The 12044-nt window shown below is 38.3% G+C and overlaps 1 protein-coding gene across 1 annotated transcript in view; it reads right to left on the bottom strand.

The window, feature by feature from the left end:
- Sirt7 (sirtuin 7) overlaps positions 1-12044 on the bottom strand; it is a 177318-nt gene that overhangs the window by 148357 nt on the left and 16917 nt on the right. Inside the window, exon 2 of the mRNA XM_090386586.1 lies at positions 954-1091. Coding sequence (XP_090242712.1) covers positions 954-1091 — 138 coding nt within the window. The remainder of the gene's footprint in view (positions 1-953; positions 1092-12044) is intronic.

The following is a 12044-nucleotide window of genomic DNA, read 5'->3' as shown; positions in this document are numbered from 1 at the left end:
TTGTAGAAGTTGATAGCTTAAATAGATTCAAGGCAGAACTTGCGAGTGGATGGTTGAAATAAGGGTTTTTTTTTTTTTTTGGCTGATGCTATATAAGCTTACCTCCTTGCATCATGTGCCTTTGTTAATGCTAAGATGAAATATAAACATACTTACTTGTAAGGACTTTTACATATTGTGCTTATGATATCCTCAAAACAGTATTCAAACAAAAAATGTTTTTAAATCAAATAATGAACTAAAACTGATAAACTGAAAATTGATTTTTGATTATTCATAAAGCAGCAATACATTTCACTTTTATGTTTATACCAATTGTAGTTGTCTGTATTGGCTGATTAAAAAAAATATATTTTAGTTCTACTATTTTTTGAAGTTTGACATGAAATTCTTTTAAATAATTTGAACTTAGCAATAATAATTATCACACATAAACTAAAGTTACAATGGCAAACCTTGTAAACCCCTATATTCCAGCATACTATGGACATTCTCAGAATGTCCAGCAATACGGAAATGAAAAGGTCGTCACCCCATTCTCAAATGAGAATAAGTAAGAGTAGACTTCTCTAATGGAGAAGTGTTGCTTATTCAAAGTATAAGAGGAAGGTGACTTGCTGTAAAGGATTTCAACTCTATGTTAAAAAATGATTTCACAACAACAGCTGTCAAATAATGAGTTGAATTTTTTAAGATAAATTTTGGTTTGGCAATAGTGAAATTATAGTAACCTTTGGTTTGGCTTAAAAGCCAACTATGTAGTAATGATGCAAATCACTAAACAGTGTCATAGTTCAAAAATTTATATAGCTTGAGGCTCTCTACCCTAAAATTTTATTAGTCCATATAAAACTTTTTGTATAATTATTGACATTCATTTTAATATGACTAGATATGTATGAAATGTTAAAATGTTTTTGTATTAAAAAATTACAAAATAAAAGAAATTATACCTCTTTAGTTCTTTCTTTTAGAGAATGATGCCTTTCCATTCTACTTTGTACTAAATCAGTTACATCTGACAGCTGACATAATACCTTGGATTCCTCTTCTGTGCGCTCCCATGACTGTTTTTTTAAAATGTGTCTCACCTGAATAAGAAAATATTATTGTATTCAATTTGGTACAAGGTTTGTTCAAAAAGAAGCCATTAAAATGATATAAGCTAACTCTCTGCATGTATCACAATGAATCATGCACTTGCATACATATAATTGGTTCATGCAAGATATGACTCTGATGAGTATAATGAACATGTACAGGGAAATAGTGGGCCAGTAAATCAGATTGCCTTATAATGGGAGATTTTATCTTCGCAAATAGACTGTAACTTGTGGGTTGGTGACTCACACTTCAGAAAGACTTTTTGGGATTTATTGGATTGTTTTCTACAGTAGCATGTTCGAGAGACAACCAGAGGGAGTAATAAATACTCTTGATCTGTTTATCAGCAGTAATTCTTCATGCATTAAGAATCTGCAGATAAAGAAACTACTAGATGGCAGTGATTACAGTGTACTGATGTGGGATTTACTTAAAGATCTAACTACCGTTGGGGGGTAAGGGAAAGGGTTTTTTCTTTCGTGAAGGTAACTACAGTGATCTCAGAGAGTTTTTAAATTCTATACAGTGGGTCCAAATCATGATGTTACCAACAGCAAATTCTAAATGGGAAGCATTCAAGGAATGAATCTTGGAAACTACTTCATACCAACTAAGAGATGTTCAAGGTTTAGGCCTAAATGGATGTCAGATGACCTAATGGGACTCGTGGTAGGGAAGAAAAATGCAAGGGACACACAAATTATCAGGAACACAGATGCCTATGGTAGATATAAGATAGTCTGTAATCAAGTCAAAGGACATTAGGCAAGAAAAGGCAGATTACAAGAAATCTTTGGCAAACAATGCAAAGAAAAACAGTAAAGACTTCTTTACTTAGGTAAACTCTAGAAGGAAGGGGATAAATCAGATTGGTCCATTCGATCGTTGATGAACCTGCTGAGGTAGCTGACAAATGGAATGGTGAAACAGCTTTTTATTATTACAAGTTTTAACCTAGTTTTTGCCTTGCATCCTCACAGAGTAGCAAATACTTGCATGTCAGGATTCTCATCAAAGCGATGCTGTTGACTCATACTTTGCTTCTTCCACCATTATTGTTGGTGGATTGTGAGTGTATGGGGATGGATCAGATTGGTCCACTTGATATCTATGGTTCAATTGTTGATGATCCTGCTCATGTAGTTAAACTAAATGAATATTTTGCATCTACATTCACACATGAGGAGTTATTCAGGGAAGTGTATTAAGCTCTGGAAGTAAGCTAGATAATCTTGCAATAACTGAGAGTAAAGTGGAAGAGAAATTGTTGAAGATAAACATAAGAAAGGCACCTGGGGTGAATGGAATCTATCCAGTTACATTAAAGTAGGCGGCAAAGGAAGTAAGCAAACCCTTAACTATAATTATGAGAGCTTCCTTGGACTCAAGGGAGGTACCCATAGACTGGAGATGTGCAAATGTGAACCCAATCCACAAAGAGAGAGAGAGAGAGAGACAGGTAATTACAGACCTGTTAGTTTAACTTCTGTTCCAGAAAAATTAATGGAGGCACTGGTTAAAGAAGCATTACAGGATCTTCTAGACAAGACTTCAGTTATAGCTCGGACGCAGCATGGTTTTGTTAAGGGGAAGTCTTGCCTGACCAATTTGATTGGATACTATGATGCAGTCACAAAAGAATTGGATGCAGGGAATAACTTTGATATTATATACTTGGATCTTAGAAAGGCTTTTGATACTGTTGCACAGGGAAGACTGCTGCACAAATTGGAGCAGTGTGGCATTGGAGGCAAATTGCTGCTATGGATAAACGGGTGGTTGAGGGGGACAAGACAGAGAGTGGTAATCAATGGACACTGCTTATCGTGGACTAATGTTATCAGTGGAGTCACTCAGGGTTCAGTGTTGGGTCCATTATTGTTTTCTGTAATTATAAATGATATTGATGATGGTATATCAAGCTTAATGTCCAAGTTTGCAGACGATACAAAGGTTGGCAGGGTTGTCAAGGACACTACTGACACTGTGCTGCTGCAACAGGATATGGAAAGGTTGAGCAGATGGGCTGAGAGGTGGCAAATGAAGTTTAACATTGACAAATGTAAAGTACTACATATGGGGAAACAGCAACCCCAGAGCAACGTATCAACTCTGTGGTTATTACACTGACAGTGGTAGAGAATGAAAGGGACCTGGGGTGGTTGTGCAGGCAGATATGAAGTTCTCTTAGCAGTGCAGACGGGCTGCAAGAGTAGCTCATGGTGTATTGTCAATAATATACAGGAATTTTTCTAGCAGGGATAAGGAGGTGATTATTCCCTTGTATAAGGCAATGGTCAGGCCACACCTAGAGTACTGTATACAGGCCTGGAGGCCTCATTTCAAGAAGGATGTAGAGCTGCTGGAACGAGTACAGAGAAGGGCAACAAGATTAGTGATTGGAACAAAGGGGTGCTCTTATGAAAAAAGGATTAAGTTTTGCAAATTACAGTGTCTGGAGACTAGGCACCAGCGAGGTGATCTGATAGAGGTGTATAAAGCCTTGAATGGTTTGAGCATGCTCAATACTGATGGGATTCTTCCTCTTGCTCAGAATAATCACCTGAGAGGGCATAAATTCAAATTGAGGAAAGACAGATGTAGGATAGACGTGTGGAAATTGCCTTTAGCCAGCGGGTGGTTGGTTGGTGGAACAGACTTCCATCCCTTGTCGTGGGAGTTGATAGCCTGAATAAGTTTAAGGCTCAGCTGGACAGGTATTTCGAACGAACAGAGGGGTGAAGTGGAAGTGGTTATTTTTTATTTATTGATTTACTTATTTTTTATTTTTTATTTATTTATATATATATATATTTTTTTTTGGCTGATGCTGCATAAGCTTGCTTTCTTGCATCAAATGCCTCTACTAATGGTAATGCTAATTTGACAGCGCAGAGGATATCCAAACTGAATTGCAGGCAGTGCTAAACACTATGACAAAGGACTCTCAGGACGCATTCAAATCATGGGAGAACCACTGGGATCAGTGTTTACGTTCTCAAGGGGTCTACTTTGAAGGTGACAGTGGCAAATAAGACCCAGGGTGACTAATTTATTTTATAAATACATTGCGGGAACTTTTAGGTAGCACCTCGTATAAGTTTGAACAGGTTGGGATTACTGGGATTAAGATTATGATGAATTGCTGGGTATCTTCAGGGTAGAAAGTAGAGGGTTGTGATTAATGGTGTAACACCATGAGTGGGATCCCTCAAGGATCGGTTAATGGACCACTGTTGTTTCTCGTTTTCATAAATGAGATCGGCGAAGGGATAGAAGGTGTGATGTCAATATTTGCAGATGATATTAAATTGGCAGAATCATTAATGACCATTGCCAAGAAGTACATTGTTTCCTATCCAAGAAAGCTCATAGTGTCCTATTGATGATTTATCGAACGTTATCCTATAGAGATAAGGAGGTCACAATACAACTGTATAAGGCAATTGTAAGAACACGTGGAATACTGTGATCAAGTATGGAGACTCGCCTGCAAAAAGACAGTTTCTTGAAAGTTTCAAAGATGGGCAACTAATGGTGATGTCAGTAGAAGGTCGACCATATGAGGAAAGACTCATTAGAGCTTGGCAACCAGGCATCTCAGAGGTGACCTGACTGAGGTTTATAAGGATCTGAGAGGAATTAATAAAATGAATGAAGGTGGAATTCTTACTGTTATAAAGAATTCCAGAACTAGGGGTCATTAATTTAAACTACAGGGATTGAGGTTTAGATTAAATCCTAGTAAGTTTTCTTTTAGCCAGCGAGTCATTGATTACTGGAACAAGTTGCTCTCGCATGTATTTGAGGCTGACAGGTTTGAATAATTTCAAAGGTCAACTGGATAGTTACTTGTGTGAGGAGGGAAGTGCATAATTTGCATTTTCTTATCTACTTGGTTTTTTTTTCTAGTGGGGTTTTTCTAGTTGCAGCAAAAGCCTGCAACTTCCTTGCACTATATGGCAAATACTATTACTGAGAAGATCATGCTTACCATATTTTTTTCTCAGGGCATTGTTCATTATGAATTTGTCCCACACAGCCAAAATGTGATCCTGAAATACTAACAATTTATACAGTGATTTACACAATGTCATTCATAGAAAATAGCCAGGAAAGTAGACTTTGCAGAATTGATCCATAGATCATGACAACACTGAACTTACTACACAGATAAGGTTTTTTTTTTTCACTGAGCAGTTATTTTTTCTAATATTGATGATGTAGAGCAGATATTGTTTAGGAGCAAAAAGGTGATGTTGCACATGTTGGCACTAATGACATTAGGAGATCTAAGGACTTAATAAATATAGGGAAATGATGAAAGTAAAAAAAAAATAAAAATAAAAAAAAAAAAGAGTCGCAAAGGGTTAATTTTAAAAGTGTCTATAATTCCGTCCAGATGCAATAGGAGAGAGTACATGATGAGAGTCTTGTTAATCATTTTGAAACTGGAGAGATTGTGCAAGGCTCATGGATTAGAATTTTGGGGCACACTTAAATAGGAAGGGTGCAAGAATATTTTCTGTTGCTACTGAGGCAGTATTAGATAGGTTGGAAAACTGCCAGCTTGGTGGGGATACATAGACTAACAACAGCTGCAAGCAGAAGTGAAAGTAACTCTTACATTGCTTCTATTGGAACATGCAGCAGCCCAAAAAGCAAGGTACTGGGGAATTCAAGGCTGCTGTGGGTAATCAAGCAACATGGAAATGCATGGAATGTGTTAGGGGAACTAAGAGTAAGAACAGGTGCACCTGCACATACACCAATTCTAGAAGCATAGAAAATAAATTCGATGAATTTGAAGTGCTTGTCGTCATCAAATGCAGACATTGTGGAGATGTAAGAGGCATGATGTCACTCACATATAAGGGATGCAGAATTTGAATAAAGGCAGTATGATATATACAGAAATGACAAAGAGGAAAGCAGGAAAGAGGAGGAGGGGTTATGTTCTTAGTTAAGAAGCATATAAAATCTAAGGCATCTTATTCAGTTGACATGGGTGGCCAGTGAAACGTTCAATCAGTTTCATGTGACATAAGCTAGGAAAACAAAAATGACAGTAGGAGTGTGTTATAGACCAAATGACTGATTAGTACAATGAACAACTGTACAGAGAAAGAGTGGTCCAATATATCAGAATGTCTTATTATGGAAAATTTTATCTTTCCAGGTTTACTGAAACTTGTGGGTTGCTGACACACTAGCAAGACTTTCGTGAATTTATTGGATGCTTGCTTTCTACAATAGCATGTTAGAGAGGGAACTCTTGAGAGCAATACTCTTGAATATTATTTTATCAGATTAAGAATCTGCAGTTAAAAGAAGCACTAGATGGCAGTGCACTGATGTGGGATTTACTTAAAAATGTACCTACCATCAAGGGTAACAGGAAGGGTTTTTGCTTCCATAAAGGAGACTACAGTGGTCTCCGGCAGTTTTTAAATTTTGTGCAGTGGGACCAACTAATGATGTTACCAACAATAAATTCTAAATAAGCATTCAGTTAAATAATCATAGAAGCTACTAGGCTTTTCATACCAACTAAGAAATACTGTTCAAGGCTTAGACCTAAATGGATGTCAGATGAACTATTGAGACACATGGCAGAGAAGAAAAATGCATGGGATGCATATAAATTAATAGGTCAGGTAATACTGCAGTCTATGCTAGTTACAAATTACTCTGCAATCAAGTCACAAAGGAGTTAGGCAAGCCAAGGCAGATTATGAGAAGTCTCTGACAAACAATGTCAAGAAAATCAGCAAAGACTGCTTTAATTATATTAACAGTAGAAGGAAAGGGTTGAATCATATTGGTCTACTTGATTTTAATGGTTTAACTGTTCCTGTTCAGGTTACTGACAGGCCGGATAGGTATCCTGCATCCATTCACACACAAGGAATTCTTTAGGAAGGGTTTAGCTAGAGATTTTCTACATTCCGACTTACTATATGTCGAACCTTTCTATTGGTGATTTTGCACAAATATTGTATCTCGTAACTTATATTGCAGTGCATGGTAGGGGAATTCTTGTATTTTAATTGTGGTAAATAGGCATCTTGAAAGATCAAATTATGTAGGTTTACATTAGATAATTTTATTATGTATTATAATTAACTTATAACTTTACAAATATAATGGTACAGCATAATATATATAACTTAAACAAGATATCATAGTACACATTATTGCTGCACATCTGTGAATTAGACTAGTGTTATCATTGCATTTAAGTATATTTTAATGTTGCATTCTCATTTATGCTGAATTTAACAGAAATCAAATTCAGCATAAATTTGCTCTTCTATAGAGCAAAGCAATGAGCTCAAAGCAGTGGGAGTGTTGTGGCTCAGGGGAGAATGGAAAGTGGAAAGGGAGATTTTCCTACGAATAATGGCCTCACAAAATTTGCAATATTTGTGGACTTTATGGAACATGACATGATAAAGCCAAAGGAGAATGTCTTTGTGTATGTTCAGTGAAGAATGTGAGAAGAAATTAGGTGCCAACTAAGCATTCTGATGTGTGTTTGAGACCTTTGAAAGTAGGATCGATACTCTCGAAGGAATTAAAATGGGGGGCAACCATCAAGCTCTCAGCTGCCCAACTCAATGTCAGATGTTTGTTTGTTTGTTATTTGGTTTTTAGGAGCATTAGCAACTAAGGCCATATTGCTCCGGGATATGCGGTGGTCATTCCCTGACCTTTCCGCATCCTCCATATTTGGTGGTTGTTGTTGTTGTTTATTTGGTTTTTAGGAGCATTAGCAACTAAGGCCATATTGCTCCAGGATATGCGGTGGTTATTCCCTGACCTTTCCGCATCCTCCGTATTTGGTGGCTCGAACCCCGGTCTAATCAAGAAGCGTGTGCTACGCACTGCTGCTCCTTCCCACCTGGCTACGGAGGCGCCATATTTGGTGGTGACGGGCTCGAACCCTGGTCTAATCAAGAAGTGTTTGTGTGCTACGCACTGCTGCTCCTTCAATCAATCAATCAATCAATGTCAGAGCTCACACTTGAAAATCAGGAAACACAATGGCAACCCCAGGGCAGAATGCATTAGTCCCAAAGGAGTTTGTTATTGATAGTTATTCTATATGTCAAGGAAATGGGAAATACATTGTGCAAAAAGGATAGGTGGAATAGGACTAAATGTTGGCCTGAGAACAAAAGTTGATAAAAAATGATATCTGCTGATGCTGCATTAGCATTAGTAGAGGCATTTGATGCAAGAAAGCAAGCTTATGCAGCATCAGCCATAAAAAAAAAAAAAAAAAAAAAACCACTTCCACTTCACCCCTCTGTTCGTTCAAAATACCTGTCCAGCTGAGCCTTAAACTTATTTAGGCTATCAACTTCCACGACAAGGGATGGAAGTCTGTTCCACCAACCAACCACTCGCTGGTTAAAGGCAAATTTCCGCACGTCTATCCTACATCTGTCTTTCCTCAATTTGAATTTATGCCCTCTCAGGTGATTATTCTGAGCAAGAGGAAGAATCCCATCAGCATTGAGCATGCTCAAACCATTCAATGCTTTATACACCTCTATCAGATCACCTCGCTGGTGCCTAGTCTCCAGACACTGTAATTTGCAAAACTTAAGCCTTTCTTCATAAGAGCACCCCTTTGTTCAATTCACTAATCTTGTTGCCCTTCTCTGTACTCGTTCCAGCAGCTCTACATCCTTCTTGAAATGAGGCCGCCAGACCTGTATACAGTACTCTAGGTGTGGCCTGACCATTGCCTTATACAAGGGAATAATCATTATCCCTGCTAGAAAAATTCCTATATATCATTGACAATACACCATGAGCTACTCTTGCAGCCCGTCTGCACTGCTCAGAGAACTTCATATCTGCCTGCATCAGAGAACTTCATATCTGCCTGCACAACCACCCCCAGGTCCCTTTCATTCTCTACCACTGTCAGTGTAGTACCACAGAGTTGATACATTGCTCTGGGGTTGCTGTTTCCCATGTGTAGTACTTTACATTTGTCAATGTTAAACTTCATTTGCCACCTCTCAGCCCATCTGCTCAACCTTTCCAGATCCTGTTGCAGCAGCATAGTGTCAGTAGTGTCCTTGACAACCCTGCCTACCTTTGTATCGTCTGCAAACTTTGACATTAAGCTTGACATACCATCATCAATATCATTTATGAATACAGAAAACAATAATGGACTGAGCCCTGAGGGACTCCACTAATAACATTAGTCCACGACGAGCAGTGTCCATTGATTACCACTCTCTGTCTTCTCCCCCTCAGCCACCCACTTTATCCACTGCAGCAATTTGCCTCCAATGTCACACTGCTCCAATTTGTGCAGCAGTCTTCCATGTGCAACAGTATCAAAAGCCTTTCTAAGATCCAAGTATATAATATCAAAGTTATTCCCTGCATCCAGTTCCTTTGTGACTGCATCATAGTATCCAATCAAATTGGTCAGGCAAGACTTCCCCTTAACAAAACCATGCTATGTCCGAGCTATAACTGAAGTCTTGTCTAAATGATCCTGCAGTGCTTCTTTAACTAGTGCCTCCATTAATTTTCCTGGAACAGAAGTTAAACTCACAGGTCTATAATTACTTGTGTCAGCCTTTGATCCTCCTTTGTGAATTGGGGTCACATTTGCACATCTCCAGTCTGTGGGTACCTCCCCTGAGTCCAAGGAAGCTCTCATAATTATGGCTAAGGGTTTGCTTACTTCCTCTGCTGGCTCCTTTAATATAACTGGATAGATCCCATCCACCCCGGGTGCCTTTCTTGTGTTTATCTTCAACAATTTCTCCTCCACTTTACTCTCAGTTATTACAAGATTCTCTAGCTTACTGCTAGAGTTGAATACACCTCTGGCTTTCCCCTCGCTGCAGCAGATATCACCTTTTAAGGACACAAAAGATGATATTCTTGTATTGGCACTAACGACATTAAGTGGAGATCTGGAATTACTAAGAAGTACAGGTCAATATTGAAAAAAAAGTCAAAGTTAGGATTAAATTTGAAAGAAAATGTCTGCAATTCTGACCAGACACAATAGGAGAGAGTACATGATAAAACCTTGTCATTCAATTGAGCCCTGGAGAGATTGTGCAAAGCTTATGGAGTAGAATTTTTCAGAGCATGGTCTGTGCTTGTTAACAGGAGAGAGAGTGCTTATACAGGGATGGGATAAATAGAAAGTGTGCAAGAATATTTGCTGATGCTATTGATGTAGTATTAAATGGGTTGGAACACTGCTAAGATTGTGGAGGGGATAACACAGACTAACAGATTAACAATAGCTGCTAGAAATCACTGCTTCCAATTCTAGCACTGCTTCTATTGTGCAACAGGCCAGGAAAGCAAGATACTGGGGATTGTAAGGCCTGTTGTGAGTGATCATGGAATAAGTAAATAGACAGGTTGTGTTAAGTAACTAGGGGGTAAGAGCAGGTTCATGTACACCACCAATGCTAGGATCGTGGTAAATAAATTTGATGAATTTGAAGGAATGGGCAATCATTAAATGCAGACACTGTTGAAATAGCAGAGAAGTGGTGTCGCTCAGATATAAGGGCCAAATTTTGAATATGGGGAGCGCAACATAGGCAGAAAGGATAGAAGGGGAGAGGTTATTATGCTGTCAGTTAAGAACACAATCTAAAGCAATGAATCCAATTAACATAAGTGACCAGTGAAATGTTCAGACAGTTTGGAGTGACATTAGCACTGGGAAAGCAAAAATGAGAGTAAGAGTGCTGTTTTTGTTATGGGGGTTTGATGGTGCATAAGCTGCTATGGCTATAATGCATGAATAAGAGTGCATTATAGACCTTATGACTCTGAAGAGAACAATGAACAACTGTACAGAGAAATAGAGGGGCCAGCAGATAAGGATGCCTTATAATACACAATTTTAATTTCCAGATATTCAATGGAATTTGCCGACTAGTCACTCGCACATAAATTCCCACTACATAAGTACACACATGCATATGACTTTCATGGATTTAATGGATGATTGTTTTCTAAAGCAGCATGTTAGAGAGAGCAGTACTCTTGATTTGATTATCAGCATTGCAGTGATATTAGTATTAGCAATGGCCACAGTCTTTCCTGATACGGAAGCCTGTGGCTTATGCTGCACCACCCAAAAATAAAAATAAAATAAATAAGAAAATTTTAAATAATAATAATTAATAAAATAAAATGAGATAGACAACCTACACATTTCCCCCCACTCCCATGGATAACTATCCAGCTGACATTTGAATTTCCCAAACTGTCAGTCTCTACCACCCATGTAGGTATCTTATTCTCACTAGCTAAAATAAAACTTCCAAGAATCCAGTTTAAACATCTCCCCCCCCCATAACTTGAAAATATGGTCCTTAGTTCTAGAATAATATATAGCCATGAAAATTTCATCCTCCTTCATTTATTTTGCTTATGCCTCTCAGAGCTTTAAACACCTCTATCAAGTCTCCTCTAAGGTGCACGGATTCAAAGCTCTGCAACCCACATATTCATAGTCTCTCCTGATACGGATGCCCTTTTGGCGATCTCACCAGGCGAGTTACCGGTCTTGACCTTTTCAAGAAGAATGTCTTTCTTTAGGTGAGTTCTCCATATCTGAACTCAGTATTCCACGTGTGGTCTAACAATAGTCTTATACAACGGGATTATGACGTCCTTATCTCTACTAGCAAATGTTCGATAAATCATCAATAGGACGCCATGGACCTTCCCTGCAACCTGTCTACTCTACAATGCTCAGAGAGCTTCGTGCCAAGTTCTTTTCCTCCACTACTGGCTTTAGTTCAACTCCACCAAGTGTATAAGTTATTTTGGGGTTACTGTTCCACAGGTGTAATACCTTACACTTTGCTGGATTAAAGCATAGCTGCCATTTTTCTATATAAACTTCAGGGAAGTTTATCTAGGTC

This window comes from Mastigoproctus giganteus, chromosome 12, assembly GCF_048544385.1.
Source record: "Mastigoproctus giganteus isolate SK-2022 chromosome 12, ASM4854438v1, whole genome shotgun sequence".
Classification (NCBI taxonomy): Eukaryota; Metazoa; Arthropoda; class Arachnida; order Uropygi; family Thelyphonidae; genus Mastigoproctus; species Mastigoproctus giganteus.
Note: the sequence above shows the minus strand (reverse complement) of the source record. Positions and strands in the feature narration are given on the sequence as shown.